This window comes from Phytophthora sojae (assembly GCF_000149755.1).
Source record: "Phytophthora sojae unplaced genomic scaffold PHYSOscaffold_9, whole genome shotgun sequence".
NCBI classification, from domain to species: domain Eukaryota; phylum Oomycota; class Peronosporomycetes; order Peronosporales; family Peronosporaceae; genus Phytophthora; species Phytophthora sojae.
The window spans coordinates 414,534-429,482 of NW_009258123.1; the positions used below are offsets into that span (position 1 = coordinate 414,534).

At 49.5% G+C, this 14,949-nt stretch overlaps 6 protein-coding genes across 6 annotated transcripts; 3 read left to right on the forward strand and 3 right to left on the reverse strand.

Annotated features, from left to right (window-relative positions):
* Window positions 1–24: 24 nt before the first annotated feature.
* Window positions 25–1,627, forward strand: PHYSODRAFT_254608 (hypothetical protein; the record flags this gene model as incomplete). The annotated part of the gene is made up of 4 exons (XM_009536074.1): window positions 25–324; window positions 562–761; window positions 893–1,386; window positions 1,449–1,627. 4 exons carry the CDS (start codon window positions 25–27, stop codon window positions 1,625–1,627), a joined length of 1,173 nt encoding a protein of 390 aa, XP_009534369.1.
* A 971-nt stretch (window positions 1,628–2,598) lies between these two features.
* PHYSODRAFT_305027 (hypothetical protein) lies at window positions 2,599–3,917 on the reverse strand (the record flags this gene model as incomplete). The annotated part of the gene is made up of 2 exons (XM_009536075.1): window positions 2,599–3,151; window positions 3,217–3,917. The coding sequence occupies 2 exons, from the start codon at window positions 3,915–3,917 to the stop codon at window positions 2,599–2,601; spliced, it is 1,254 nt and encodes a 417-aa protein (XP_009534370.1).
* Window positions 3,918–4,786: 869 nt separating this feature from the next.
* On the forward strand, window positions 4,787–7,327 carry PHYSODRAFT_305028 (hypothetical protein; the record flags this gene model as incomplete). Its single annotated transcript, XM_009536076.1, has 5 exons — window positions 4,787–5,068; window positions 5,144–5,817; window positions 5,915–6,427; window positions 6,511–6,969; window positions 7,051–7,327. 5 exons carry the CDS (start codon window positions 4,787–4,789, stop codon window positions 7,325–7,327), a joined length of 2,205 nt encoding a protein of 734 aa, XP_009534371.1.
* A 1,207-nt stretch (window positions 7,328–8,534) lies between these two features.
* Window positions 8,535–8,966, reverse strand: PHYSODRAFT_254694 (hypothetical protein; the record flags this gene model as incomplete). Its single annotated transcript, XM_009536077.1, has 1 exon — window positions 8,535–8,966. A coding segment is annotated over one exon (432 nt), but the record flags the coding sequence as incomplete, so codon positions are not given.
* Window positions 8,967–12,236: 3,270 nt separating this feature from the next.
* On the forward strand, window positions 12,237–12,491 carry PHYSODRAFT_288436 (hypothetical protein; the record flags this gene model as incomplete). Its single annotated transcript, XM_009536078.1, has 1 exon — window positions 12,237–12,491. One exon carries the CDS (start codon window positions 12,237–12,239, stop codon window positions 12,489–12,491), a length of 255 nt encoding a protein of 84 aa, XP_009534373.1.
* A 666-nt stretch (window positions 12,492–13,157) lies between these two features.
* PHYSODRAFT_305030 (hypothetical protein) lies at window positions 13,158–14,946 on the reverse strand (the record flags this gene model as incomplete). Its single annotated transcript, XM_009536079.1, has 5 exons — window positions 13,158–13,461; window positions 13,521–13,877; window positions 13,967–14,142; window positions 14,222–14,581; window positions 14,653–14,946. The coding sequence occupies 5 exons, from the start codon at window positions 14,944–14,946 to the stop codon at window positions 13,158–13,160; spliced, it is 1,491 nt and encodes a 496-aa protein (XP_009534374.1).
* Window positions 14,947–14,949: the final 3 nt, after the last annotated feature.

A 14,949-nucleotide genomic window follows, 5' to 3' on the forward strand; every position in this document is an offset into this window, starting at 1 on the left:
CTAAGCTAGGGTGGTGACGTCAAGATGCCGCAAGTCACCCCACGAGATGGTCGACTCTCGCAGAAAGCTTTGAGTTCGGTGGGCAGAACTCTCCGTCCACCTGAGGGCTCACCGTTTTCGCGCTTCAGTCGACTCGCGCACCAACTGGCAGTAGTCGCTGTTTCGATCCTGTACGTCGAGATCTCGCTCAATTCCTTTTCGACTGCGATGATCATACTCCACGGCTCCGTGTCGCACAACTTGCCCGTCGACACCCACACGTCAAGTCTGATCAATGGCTACGCCGGCACCACGACAATCCAGCAGAGTCCTCTCGTCCAGCAAGTGCTTCAAGGGTCGACTTCGCCCCGCAACGACTCCTATTCTTGCTGACAGAGGCAACCCACTCCTTCACTGAGTGCCTGAATGTTCCGAGGTTCAACGTGGAAATCTACAGTAACGAGTTCCTGCGCTTCATCTTTTCGAGGCTTCAGATGCACGCGACATACAACCTCTCGTACATGGCAGAGCTCGGGCTCGTAGCTCCTGTGGTCGACTGCACGTTTACGTTGCTCACTGCAGGTGATCGGACTGTACTACCTCACGCGTCGAAAGAGCAATCACTCGGACGTGCTTCTGCTGTCCACTTCGCTCTCAGTTCAAGACTATGAAGTGGAGAAGCAGTTTCAAAAGGGACCTGGCATGGTAGTGTCGGTCGCGGCCATCAATGACATGCAAGCCACTACAGTGAGCCACGACATCGCGGTCGCGTATAACTACCCGTACGTGGCTGAGCCAGTGTTCGCGTATTCAGAGCTGATCAACGTCGACGGCGACAACTACTGGCAACTACGAACACTGCCGAATCCAATTAACCAGGACGCATGACACGGAGATTTGGCCGCTATATTAGTGACCCCACTGCGCGGTCGAACATCGAGATCGCGCATTTGGAGTTGCCGAGCAGCCCAGCGGCGGAATTGGGCACTTGGATATGGCACAGTCGAGCTGTACTACACGACTCGTGGGCCTGGACGCACGCTATCCACGGCATTTTTGCGCTCAGCGTCATCTTCAACCTAAGCGTGCTGGCCTTCGTGATGTATCGGCGCATGCGCATGGGCCACTTCTGGGTTGGAGACGCATTCTCCACGATCTCCAACATGCTCTTGTACCGCGGCTTGCTGGTTATGGTCTGCAACCACATGAACGGCTACTGGACGATCACCAAGATGTGTATCTCCGTTGGAGACTCGGTCACAGGACTGCACGCCATCTATTACCGACCGGAGCTCGTCCACGCAGACTTGTTAGCAATATTCCTGAACGTAGCGAGTGTTCTCAGCTATCTCGCGCGCGAACGTGTGGACCCGTTGCTCGTGTTCGCAACCTTCGAGCTCGGTTGTGGTATAGCGTTGAGCTGGCCAAGCTGTTCCCTGGCCTGACAAAGAATATTGTGGACTTTGCAGTGGCGGACGCGACGAATGGACTGCTGAGTGTGAGCCCTGGTTTGGCGGGGCTCTTGCCGCTCATCGTGATGAAGCTGACTCGCGTCCGATTCACGAACATTTTCGTCTACGAGATCGTGGAGAAAAACTCGGTGAAGGAAACTGCAAGCTCAGCCGCAGCTTCGGCGAGAAGTCGATGAAGCCTTCGCCGGCCATTTGTCTCGGACGTGCGAGCCTCGAACCGGCAGATTGAAGAGTAAGTCACCAATCAGACATGCAAGACGTTCCAAAACAGGAGACCAGAACCACAAATGACAAGACTTATATAAAGGTTGGGGCCCAGAAAGCTTTTCACTGCATTTAGCCTCAGCGGTAAATAGGTTTCATAGAGCGCAACGCTCTACAGCGATTATTTTAGCCCAGCTTGTCGTGTAAGTACAGTTTTGTTCCTTGCGCAACTCATCCTCAAACTATTAGCAGAGCAATGTATACCTACTTATCGTGTCCTTGCACCAGTCCTCTGATGCTTTGCGAAAGAGTTGTGCTGCTTTAGCAACCATTGAGTCTTGCCGATTAACTGTGAGAATGCACTTCGTTGCAAACCCCGCCGGCAATGGGAACTCGTTACTAGTGTCTAAAATAATACTACTATAGTATGTCTGCATGCTGCGAGGCTTCTTTCTTTCCGGGAATAAAGATTGAAACTCAAGGGAAAAATTAAAAAACAAGAAAGCTGTACCATTCTCCAGTACAAACAATGATAAAACCATCTTTGAACTATCGTGTCTGCTTCAGGCGCGAAGAAACCTGAAGAGAATACCAGTGATGTCCTCTTAGCGGCTGCTTCGGAATAGTCCGTATGGGTAAACAAATTCGGGGCGGATAGCTTCGGGAAACAGGCTTATCAGCATAGTTGGTGCACTACGTCGAAAACAACGTCAATTAGTACTGATCTGGAATGAATAATGCTGCGACACCATTTACCTTTTCGACACTTCTGCATAGTCTCTTCGAAAGTACATCATACGACGAATGCTGAAGAATAGCTTTTCCAGGTAGATGCATCCTTCTAAGTTCAGCGCAGCGCCGTGGTCACAAAGCTCAACGAGTGTACCGATACATTGATTTAGTCGTACCAGTCGATTCACTGGGACGAGCGACTGTTTTTTTGTCAGACCGCAGTGAAAAACCATTCCATTCGGTCCACAAGTTCTTCGAAAGCGCCGAGCTTTTCCGCAGTGTCAGTCAAACCACGACTTTCCTCTTCATAACTGGTAACGTACTCGAAATCCTGCTGTACACGTTGCTGATCTTTGAAACCTTCTTCGCCGACAGCAGATATTGCGGCCGTACTGGGTAGTGTTGACATCAGATCAACTGTCCACTCGAAAGTGGAGGCAGACATCTTACTGCAGGCCTTGCAAACAGCTTCGTAGCGACCATTCCACGCATCTCCTTTTTGAAATGAAGCGAGGCATCGAATCCTCGTCAATACTCTGCCAATTATTGCGTCGTTGTACGGATTCCAGTTTTCATATCGCCCATCGAGAAGCTCGTTTACGAGAATCATCAACGAATCAAAGTGTTTAACAGAAATCCCAGTGAAGAAATTCCCCCCACGGTCACTGTCTAGTGTCCGAAGCGGTTGGACTTTCAAGTCGGCCACCACTGCATCAGGCACCATGCACTTCTTCACAATAAACTGACGGACTTGGTGGCAGATCCTGTCGTAACACACTTACTTTGGTTGGAATGTTTTACTATAATAGCAATAAACCGCAGCACGTACCGAAGCAGGTTCTTCGTTTTCTTCGGGTAGAGTTCGTGAACCTGCTTGACTACTTTAAGCGCTGTCCATGCCGAATTCACTTCACCAACACCCCAGCGCCCATCCAGATTCCCCGCCACAACACTCATCATCAATTCCATGTCCTCCAAATGGCGCTCTGCTCGAGCAGGTTCCCGTGTTTTGATGTCAATGAGGGCCCTTCCCGCCTCAGCAACGGCAGTCAGAAATGACCGCAAGTCACCATCTCCAGCGTTTTCGTTCTCCTCCAGCTTGATGGCTGCACTCAGTGCCAACCGCACAGACTCCCAAGAGCGTCGCTCGTCGTCGCTTCTGCTCGCTTTCTCAAGCGGATAACGACATCCTTTACTCGCCGTTTGGTCCCTCTCGTTTCCGATGTCACCGCCTTTCGCTTCCTCACTTCGTGGAGGCAGGCAGTTTTCCGCTTCCAGTGTGCTCACGTCTTCATCCGTCAAGGTCGACGGTCCCGTTTGCTCTGTAGAGGGCGTGTGGCCAACACCACTGCGCTCTTCATTTGCATTCTCAGTTTTAACTCTGGTCGGCTGGGTCCGTTCCTGTTTCACTTGACGGGTCGCGGCCTCTCCTCCATCTTGCGCTGAGCTACCCCCCTCTTGGTTGATCTCTCGTTTGAGTTCCTCAAGCACCCGTCCTAGTTGCTGATAGGTTGCTTCCAGTTGATGCATTGAATCGGCCACAGGGGCAGACGCATCCGCGAAGCTCAACGGAGCTCTGTACGTCTTTTTGGAGGCTCGCGCCACGCTCAGCGCCACGTGGAAGGCTTTCAGAGCAGGTTGGAGCTGCGTCTGCGCATGCTGGAGCTTGTACTGCACAGCGGACAGACAGCTCGTCGGCGCTAAACTGTGAGAGGATAGCGTCCATTATCTTGAGGCGAATGGAAGAATAGTGCTCTTAATTATTAACACAGATTATTTACTGGAAGGTCACGAAAAGCCGCCTTTTGCTATGCTAGGTCAAAAGTCTTTAAATCCGTTAGGTCCTTCCAGATGGGGATAAAACATCGTTGGAAAGCGCTGCGTGTGCTCTAAATGATACGCAATTGCACTTAGCAGGAAGAGCATTATTAAAAGCAGAGCATGCTATGATGTGCAACCACTTCACTGATAATGCTGCTATCGAGTCGATTCTAAAAATAGCGCATGCTCGACCCTTCAAACAACTGAGCTTGAGTATCGAAAACGAACAGCTAAGGGGTGGTCTCATGGGTAGGAAGATAGGAGTGCTAATGACGCCTGACCTAGCAGCAACCACAGCGTGAAAACGTACCAGTGCATGTTTTAGATGCTTCCGAGGGCACCATCAAAGTATGGGGTGGCTTGGGCCACTTGCGGATTTAATTTTGATGAAACCAGCATAATTTGAAGTGACCTTCCAGTAACTAATCTGTGTTAATAACAAGTCGAAGCAGCGAAGCGGTTTTATATCTGTGATGTGCACCACCCTAATATATCTTTTATGCACCTTTTGGGAATGCACCCAAATTACTATCCCATAAATGGGTCACTTTCCCATTTGCTATTGGTCATCACATCGGATGGAGCTTGACGGGCAGTACGAGCGCATCGTGCGTCTGATCCCTGTGGACGCGCTCCAGTCGAGCTGCAATAGCGTGATACAGGAAGGATTCTCCTCTATAGACGCCGCAGTTAACGACGTGGCTTCATCCTTCGCCAAGCTGAGGGAGGTGCGCGATGCCGCCAACAGACTGCAGAATGACGCACACGATCACAGCTCCAGTCTTTTGGCAGCTCTGAGCGGCACGTTGAAGCTGCAACTGGAGCTGGAAGATAAGTTGGATCAAGTGCTGCGAGTGTCGGTGAGTCAGAATTCGTACAGTAAAAAAAATAGAAGGTGGGCCGATTGGAGAATAATGCTCGTCTTGGAACTGTAGATGGAACAGAAGACTCGAAGGGAGAGAAGACGGCCACGTGAGGACAGACAAGTGATTGCACAGATAAATAGTGGCTCGAATTCAGACTCCAGCGATGACTCGGAGTCGGAAGCCGAGTCGAGGTCTGCGTCGGAAGACGAAGACAATGGTTTGGAAACTGGGAAAACTGCTGACAAGTTGGACAAAGCGAGTGGCCTGCGACGGAAGGAACTGTCGGAGGATGAGTGCACTGGGAGCTCTTCAGGCGGCCTGTTCACGAATCGCAGGACTTTGACAGCGCAACTGGATCAGTCTGGTGCAACACGTGTATTAAATCTGTCGGCACCACCTCAATCTGCAAGGCCGTCGCCAGTCGCAGGTGAAGTGACCACTAATGAGGGGAAAACGAGCGAACAGTACTTGAAAATGGCCATTGAAGCGGACGAAATGCCAGTTGTGGGAAGGCTTACTCGTATACGAGGAGTCCTTCTCGAGCTGAGTGAGATGTTGGAAACTCGTGGGACGGACGGATTACGAGAGGAACATGCCGTGAATATCTTGAAATTGGTTGTTAAATGGCCTAGGGATCCCACTGATCAGCGGGGTCTCCTCGACGCGCACAAGAGGTTTCTTAAAGGAATGGGTGTCTATGAACGCGGAGCCCAGAATACAAAGTCGAAGGCCAGACTGAAGGGGTATGTGCTGCAGAATCAGCCCAATGTTGGATCTATGCGCGCTTTTGGCACACTTTACTCACCTTTGTCTCGTTGTTGGTTGTCATGTACTGAATAGGTTGACTGACAAGCTTTCTCGTGTAATACAAGGCTTGGACAAATCATCTTCTGATGAAGAAGACGTCAGCGATTCTGATGGCACTTCTGAGCCAATCCCGCGGAGACTCGATGGCCGTGAAGAAGACCCTGCAGATCAAAGTCCTTCGGTATCCCAGGCTGGTGCCGATCGTGAATCTGTTCCACGCCCCTGTAATATGCTATTGCCAACATCTCAACGCCAAAGAGGCAAACCTCCAAGCTACTACAGACGTCTTGTTGATATGGTGAAGCGAGAGCCTTTGGCGCACAGGCCTTCATCCATGCCATCCCTTCTAGTTGCGCTGATCAGAGCAATGGAGGATGACGACTATTCTGGTCAGCAGAAGTGGCAAATTGTCGAATCAATTGGTCAAGTCGTGGAGTGGATCACAGAGGGATTATCCTTCAAAATCCATTTGAGTACTTACCGTCGGTGTGCCGATGCACTGATATCCTACGCGAGGCAGCATCAACAAACTAAGCCACTCCAGAGGTAAGTAGATGAACAAATGTGCCTGGGGGAGAAGTCCATGCGAAAAAACTCTAAGAGTTTGGTGTATGGTTATGATTTTGCAGGGTTGCCGACAATTTTTCCAGTGCTATTTGTCATTCTAGCTCGCGTTATTTATCTTCCATCGACCAGCGTCCTCCCCGCTTGGCCGGCACATCGGAGCTTCCAAGTGTAATTAAGTCTCCCTCTGGTTCTGTACCATCTAGAGGACCAGATGCCGACCAAGTAACTCACAGCCATCAGCCACATTTTTCTAGGCTTGTGGCTGAGTTGGCCACCTCGCCGAATGTCGCCGGATCCCAGCGTATCGTGGACGTGGTGGCCGCCTTCAAAACGTCGATATCAGGCGACAGCGAGGGCCGATACTTGCTAGCGGTAACGGAGGCAGTGGAAAAGGTGCTAGGATGGATTCACCGAGATCCTCGTGGGCTGGAGCTCTTCCGGCTGTATGGATCATTATTCAAGACCTTAAGTGCGTATTCGACGCGTCTGCAGAGCGAAACAAAGACCGCCCAACTGGACAGGTAGGCGCCCACCTTGTCAACGAGCTAAAAGATTTTGTGCCTCTCTAACTCCTGGAATGTGATGCCTTTGGTTGACGCTAGGTTACTGATTGGAATGTCAGAGGCATTGCTGAAGCCGCCAAGTCCAAGCTCTATCCTCGTCGAGGATTCCAAGACGTCAGGTCCGACTGAAGAAAGGGAGCAGTCAACTGATTTGATGACAAAGACTGCTGATGTGCCACACCTCGTGACATCCGACTCAGACACCAGCTCCACGTCTGGCTCAGAGTCTGAGTCCGATTTTGAAGATGAAAAAGAGGCGATGGGTGGGAGCCAAGCTGCTTGGAACGCGATAATGGCAGCAGCCAATAATGCTTGAGTTCATGTGAAAGACATCATAAAGCTGATGAGGTGCAGAAATGCTTAAAGGTGGATGAGACTTTATGGAACTGGCGGGTTCAGTTCAACGAGGAAGCCCTATGTCTACTTCGGCGAAATTAGAGAGGTGTAGTTTACTGAACAATAGAGATATATCAGTAAAAGCGGAGTCAACCCAGCAACTACATGTAAACATATAGACGTATCGTATGGTAAAGCAATGTTTGGCGACCTTCATAATAACTTGAGTATGTATGTTGGACACGCTCTTAGAAATGTTGCTTTTGAGTATTATCTGTACTCCTTCGAAGTACACGAGGTACTTAGCATCCCTTAGAGTCGACTTGTTGCCTTTGCTTCTTTGCAATACATCATCACGACTTTTGAATTCTCCATTTCTTCATCACGGTGTTGCCCGGATTACGAGGTACCGTTTTCAAGCCTTTGACGCTTTGCTCGAGTAGTTGGTAGCACTGTAGGACAATGCGATTCGTTCAAGGATTCCACCCCTTTTCCTGGTGGCGGATCACAGCATCCAGTGCCAGAATGCAGTCGTCAACTTCAGCAGCTGATCCTGGTTTCAGTTGCTGCACCATCCGAAGTACTTTTTCGAGTTTTACTTGAACGTCTTCACGGGGCGATTTGTTTGTAAAAGCCTCCAGTTTTCTTGCTTCACTGTACATACACCAGGAATATGTCAGTTAAACTCACCTAGCAGACGAGCAAGTTCGCAGAAGAACGTACCGGTACAGCTCGACTTTCCCAATGAAACTCGAAATGTTGTCCGCGTAGCCCCTTACACGTTCAGCCAACTCGCCATATAACTTGTGCAGCGACGGATCACGAGGATCGCCTCGAGCCCATTGCCCCACTGTCCTCACAGCTTTCGCTAGCTCACGAAACTGCACGGTCTTCTCGTTCTGAGCCATCTCGTCGCTCAAAACTCTCACGACCTCATGGATATGCTTGCGTCTTTCTTGGGGTGCCATCGAGTCCACTCTCCACACCAACAGGTCATAGCTCAGTTGTACGTCCTTGTGGGATGGGGTTGCTTTGTTCCGGTCTCTCAGCAATGCGGACAATGAGTTGTTGAGCCTGACATGGCAAAATAGAAAGTAATGTAAGTTGTGATACTAGAATCCCCCTCAATTTTGGAGGCACTTACCTAATCATGCCGATCAACCCGTCAGACGGGGGAAGGCGCTCCATCATTCCACCATCGCGTCGTTGAAGTGCCTAAACGCCGCCAGGTTACCGCCCTGGCCAGCACTGAAGTTTGCCCACAGAATCACGTATTTCAATATGGAGACACGACCCATTTCGTTCTGACTAGAAATCATTGTCTCCAACTTGGCCAACACTCCAGGGACATGTTTGCTTCTCTCCACCACTGACAACTGCGTCATCATCCGCAACACTTCCAAGCAGTTCGTCGGGGTCATCTCGGACACCCAAGAAGAGCCGGCATCCTTCTGCAACTCGTCGGCCTTGATCTTCTCCGCTTTCACGCCAGCTATCTTCACAGCTTCCTCCTCAGACGCTGCAGTCGGTTCTCCAGCAGTATTATGTGCTGCTTTATGACCAGTCATCTTCCGCTTGACGACAGCTTTGTCTCCTCCTCGGTTCCTCTTCTTAGTCGCCTGGTTACATCATCGACATCGACAACCACGTTAGTGTTAACACTTGACCACTTCACACCGCTGTACGGTACCAACCTTTGACATCTCAGATACAACTCTTTCCAGTTTTTTCTTCAGTTCTTGCTGTAACTTCATTGCGCTGTCCATCGCTTCTAGCAGACTCTCACTGCGGCTAACCCGTGCTCCGTTGCTCAACTCCAACTTGTTCACAGCATCGCGCACCTCCGTAAGCTTCGCAAAAGCCAGTGTGACGTCGTTTACTGAGCTGCTGAGTGCCGAGACTTCATCGTGCAGCACGCCTGCCTCGAGCTTCTCCACGGGTATCAGCGCCAAGATGCGCTCATACAGCGCGGCCAGCTCGGCAGTGGACGTCGCCATGATGATTGGCACGGAAACCGTACCCTGGTACATAATGTAGCCATGGTTACAGGGAACCATTTTGTACCCCGAATTATTTACGCGGCTGGCGTAAAAGTCTGCGAAGATTGCATTTATAGCCCCGCTGCGACCCGGAATTAACATGCGAAATTAGCGAACATAAGAAAATAAGATATATTATGCCTTTCTGGCAAAACGCCCTCCGATTTGAGGTCCTACGTAGGATTTTTGCTCCTACGTAAGACCTCATAAAAGTTAGTACTAGGGCCAGTAAAACCATGCATAAGCCAAAACGGAATGTAAGCTGAGCGAATGGCTTGCAAAGGTAGGCCGACAAGTGAGTGCGTTCAGTACCGCTATACCTGTAGCGCACGTACGTAGCTCCACGCTGAGCACGGTGACCTGGTTGCGGTGCTGCCTGAGTCTCCGCCTGTACGAATGCGGCCAAACTATGCATTTGTCACAGATGCTTTCAGGCACACTGGCCTGATCTGGTCCTACGAAGGACTCGTTAGTCCTACGAAGGCTCAAATGGCCAGCTTAACATGGCCATTCGGTCCTTATTTCCAAAAAGGTACCTTTAGATGAAGACAGAGCTCCTACGTAGGACTTCCGTAATCCGATGCCAGGCCAACAGCAAATCCTAGGTCTAGCCCTACCCTCTCCCTCTTAAGACTACCTTTTTGAGGTCAGATTGGCCAAAGTTTCGGAAAGGCACAATAATTATGATCGATCGGGGTTGTACAGTAATAGGACTGGGGACTCCGTTGTGACCAGGGGTCGGCTAGTGGGGCATTTTGAGTGAGGCAGCTTTTTTTCCACAACTTGTGTGTGTTCCCCGGTGGTGGACCCGTAGATGCAAGTTGCAACTACCAGCGGAGGTTAGGTTGCCGATTCCAACAGATATTAATAATACTGTGTGTCCTGGCTCGATATCTGTTCCATAGTTAAGCGCATCAGGACATTCATATATATATAATGTATGGTATTTTAAAGTGATTCTGCATCCGCCATTACTATTGAGGGGGTAAGGAAGAATAATAACTTGGCTTCGTAAGATAAACGAAGTCGTAGGGGACTCCTAGTGTCCCTGTGGGTAAGGCCCACGAAGATCAAGCGTTCCACTGAGGGTTCGAGTCTCGATTCCGATACAAAAGCCACATAAGTCTATTTCCGACACCCGACTACCTCCATCACTACATCCCCTGGAACCCCCTAAGTCACCCCTAATGGAGCTCCCGATTAACCTCTGCAGCCGCATCCCCTCAAACCGCCGCCTCACCACGACCTCAGGAAGGGAAACCGATTAACTAGGAATAGTTACCTGGGGCCTTCTCTCTCTCTCAGATAAACGAAGTCGCCGACTAGCAAAACGATACGTCCATTCAGCAAAGTTAATTACTGTAATTATAATGTATAATTACCAGAGATTTATAAATGGCAATATCAGACCCGTTAGCTCTGAAATCAATTTCAGAGAATGTGAAATATTGCCAGACGTCGACGGCGACCAGCGATGGCGCCGACTGCGGCAGCCTACTTCTCTACCGGCACCAGCTTTCATCCCGCGGACCGCATCATCATGCATTTACACAATCATCAACACCGTCAACAACGGTACTGTACACTAATACTCTATAGTCGTGGACCAAGGGTTGGTGCAGCAAAAAGTCATACACACTGTACCGTAAATACTACTTTTGCTCGTGAGCAATCGACGCATTATGCTATGCTGGTTTCACCTGAAGTTCCACGCGTTTGGTGCGAGTCGTCGGTGATTATTCATACCAGTAGCAGTTAGTCAAGTCAAAGTACAGTACTCCCTTTTAGTCCTAGTGGTGATGCTAAAACACGATACACTACAGTGTACATGTACATACTATTCATACTACAGGTATTAATATATAACAGTGTACGTATGTCACACCATAGGGTGTTGGAGAAGATTTGATCTGTAAGGACTCATGACACGGGCTTCCCTCTCGATAGGAATCCAACGATACCCACTGCACCAAGCAAACGTAATATACTAGCATCTCCATTAGGAAGCCAAACAGCTATTTGATAGCGCTTATTGTGCTTTGCAGATAAAATGTCGCCCCGTTTTATGGCCTAGATCGAGGTAGGCCGGTCCACAAATCAGGGCACAAATCAGAGGGGGTAGCATGGACGATCTCGATATACTTAGATCGACCTCGAATTACGCTTTTGAAAACGCAAAAACGATCGATTTACCGACCTCGTTCTACTCAAATCCACCAGCAGATCGACCTCGAGCCCTGATTTGGATTGTCGTAGGTCGAGTTATTAGCCGGCCTAAATAGATCGATCTGTCCCTTTCTTTGACCTTGTTTTATTTAATCGATCATGATTTATTATTACTCGAGGAGAGCTCCAAGTCAAAACGACAAAACGTTTGCAAAGCACAATACCAGTACTTTGATTAATCGATGTTTACTGTGGATTTGTGACACCTGACGGTATTTGAATTTGAATTTGTTGCTGTTTAGTCGGCTATCTACACCCAATGTTGACACCTGACAGTAGCAAGGACTGCCCTTCAGTATACCTACAAGCTGCGATTGAAATCCCCTAAGAAGAAATTTTAGATGACATCAAGAGGGCACCTAACGAGAACTGGTTGCCGTCCTTGCATAGACGGTCTGTATGTTATCCTTGAACGCTGGGTCTATGATAGACCCAGCGTTCAAGGATAACATCTCGGATCGGAGTGTACCGTACCGTACGGCAAATTACCGTCGGCAATCCAACCGTCAACAAGTACGTACAGGGCGTGGTCGAAATTACTCGATTGGCCTCTATGACCAGTTGGCAATTTGCAATTCGAAGGCTCAAGCATTCATCCCAGTCATCCGACCTCGATTCAGGATCATGCGCTTGAGTTGTGTTGTGCTCGTGGCCGTAGCCGCTCTCGTCGGGACGCTGCGCGGCACCTCGGCTGCTACTGACGGACAGCTTTTCAAGCCAGTGACGATGAATGCCGTAGAGAGCAGAAGAAACGACCGGCGAGCCCTAATGACGCACCAGGGCAGCACGTACGAGGATGAAGAAGAGAGAGGCTGGAAGGAGACTCTCACGGCTAATCTGATTTTCGCGAAGCTTTCGCTGTCATCGTTCGACACATAGGCCCGATCATTGCGAAAATCCGAGATGCTGGTGTTCTAGCCGCTCTTTTCGAAAAAGTTGTGCCTCACATGAAATAGATTCTGCCCAAGTTTGAGGTCGGCATGTCAGTGACCAAGTTTGACGAGCTGCTACAAGCGTCCAAGCTGTCGGACGATGCGAAGACGGTGCTCTTAACTAGCTACGCGAAGTATTGGTTCACCAACCACTTTGTTGGATAGACATTATTAACTCTTTAACTCTTTTAACTCTCACTCTTTCAGTATGGTTCAGAAATTAACTCATGCGCTAATATTCGCCGCCTCTGACATTGTTATCGATTTGAAAAACGGCAGACACTCGCTTCACTGAATTAAGAACTCCAACGCAAACTTTTCACACTTTATTATATTCATTTGCATTTGCATTTGGTAGTAAGTTACTACTACAGTAGTAACACCAGCAAGGCGTAGTAAAGGCTGCACTGGGAGGACACGTCTTACTTAGTAAAGTATTAGGCTTCTCTCAGTGTAGGATCGGTCAGCAAGAAGAGCTCAATATCTCCACAGAGTGATCATGGAGTAAAATGGTGTAGGTGCAAGAAGTTTTACAAGGAAGTACGTAGTATTTCAGTAAGTGCCCAGTAATGCATTCCTAGAATTTACTACTCCAGTGACGTAGTCTCCTTGGTTATACCTTGTCCATCTTCCACCTGGTGAGCACTGCCTCGCGCTGGTGCTGAGTTGGTCCATTGATCAACCCAACCAAACTCTTCAGCCGCGTGTAGCATTCAAGCACTGAACGGTCCCGTCTGGGCTTCCAGCCGGGCTCCACGAAGCGGACGATTTCATCCGTCATCAAGATGGCAATATCGACGGCCTCCAGCAGGAGACTGGTTGGAAGTTGGTTCACGAAAGCTAACGTTTGCTTCGTGCGCTCTTTAATCGCCCAACTGGCCAACCTTCCGAGTACTAGCTCCATCCGCTGAGCATCGCTACACAAGTGCAAATAGGTAAGTCTACGCTCATAAGGATAGCAGTTAAAAACACGTACCCCAGTAAATTGGCCTTGACGGTGAAGTTCGACACTTTGCCAGCATAGAGCTTCGCACCTTGAACAAGACCCCGAAACAACTTGCATAGTCGGTGATTGCTGCGTTCGCGCTCCGCCCAGTAAGTCAACGTGTTCATAACTTTCGACACGTCTCGGAATCGTTCGGAAGATAAAATCGGACGCATCATTTCCGTCTCCAGCGCCTGGATAATCGGAGGGATAAGTGGGCCTCTTTTCGTGGGAGTCAAGAAGTTTGCTTCCCACAGCAGGATGTCATGATTCGTATCGGCTTCTTCATTTGTCCTTGAGTGAGTACCACTAATTCCCTGGGCCACGCCTTTCAGGAAAGTTTGAAGTCTGGAGTGCAGTCTACAGAAAGCAAAATCACAAATAGTGTGTGAATTAGTACTACTGTAGCATCAGCCCATCTTACGGAACTCACATACCTTCTGACGCCCAAAGTCTTGCTGTCGTTCGGCAGGTTGTTGATCGGCGACCTTATAGCGTTGGCAAACTGTCGAAAAGCTTCGAGGTGGTTTTCTTGGTCCTCGCATCTGAAGGCCCACACCATCACAAACTTCAGGATGTTGGGACCGGAAACTTGCAATTGGCTGCTCGAGAGCTGCTTCACGATTTTCTCCAGCTCGAGCAGTATCCCAGGCAGACAGTTATTTCGCTCCAGCACGTCCCACTTGTTTGACCTCTGCCATGACTTTCAAGCAGTTGTCTTTGTTGATCTTGAGCGCTGAGGTTGCAGTTTCCATGTTGCTCTTGTTGTCCGTTGCATTGGCGTCCACAACTTTTTCGCTCGACGTGTTTTGGTGTGCTAACTTTGACCCATTCGGGTTAAGTATCAGCGACGTGCCTGGCGTCTGTAGCGAATTGCTCGTGTTCTCAATGGCATCCGTCTGGTAATTCATCTTCGCTCTCTTCGTTTCTGTACTTTTCGTCTCCAATGATTCATTAGCACGTTTCTCTCGTTTGTTGACATTGTGGCTGAGCAGCTCCTCGCCAGGCTTCTGGTTAGTGGCCGAGTAACCTGAGCCCTCCGCCTCGCCTCCCTGCATAGTAGGATCAAGCAATGTCAGTAACTTATCAGTAAAAAAGAACATCGCAAAGTATTCCATCCTACCACAGCCATGTCCATCGCTACTTTCTTGACTATTTTCTTCAACTGCTGCCGGAGTTTCGTTGCGCTATCCAGCTCCGCCTGAAGGCTCGCGCTGTGCTCTACAGTCGAGGAGCTGAGCTTGGAGACTGCATTGCGAACTTCTTCCAGTTTGATAAAAGCCGCCGTCACACCGTCTAAAGCTTGGGCAACACCGGAAAACTCTTCCTGCAGCACGATGTTGTAGCTGCGACGGAGCTCATCGGTTGACACGTTCGCCAAGACTCGCGCGTTAAGCGTATCCGTCCATGTGGCCATTCT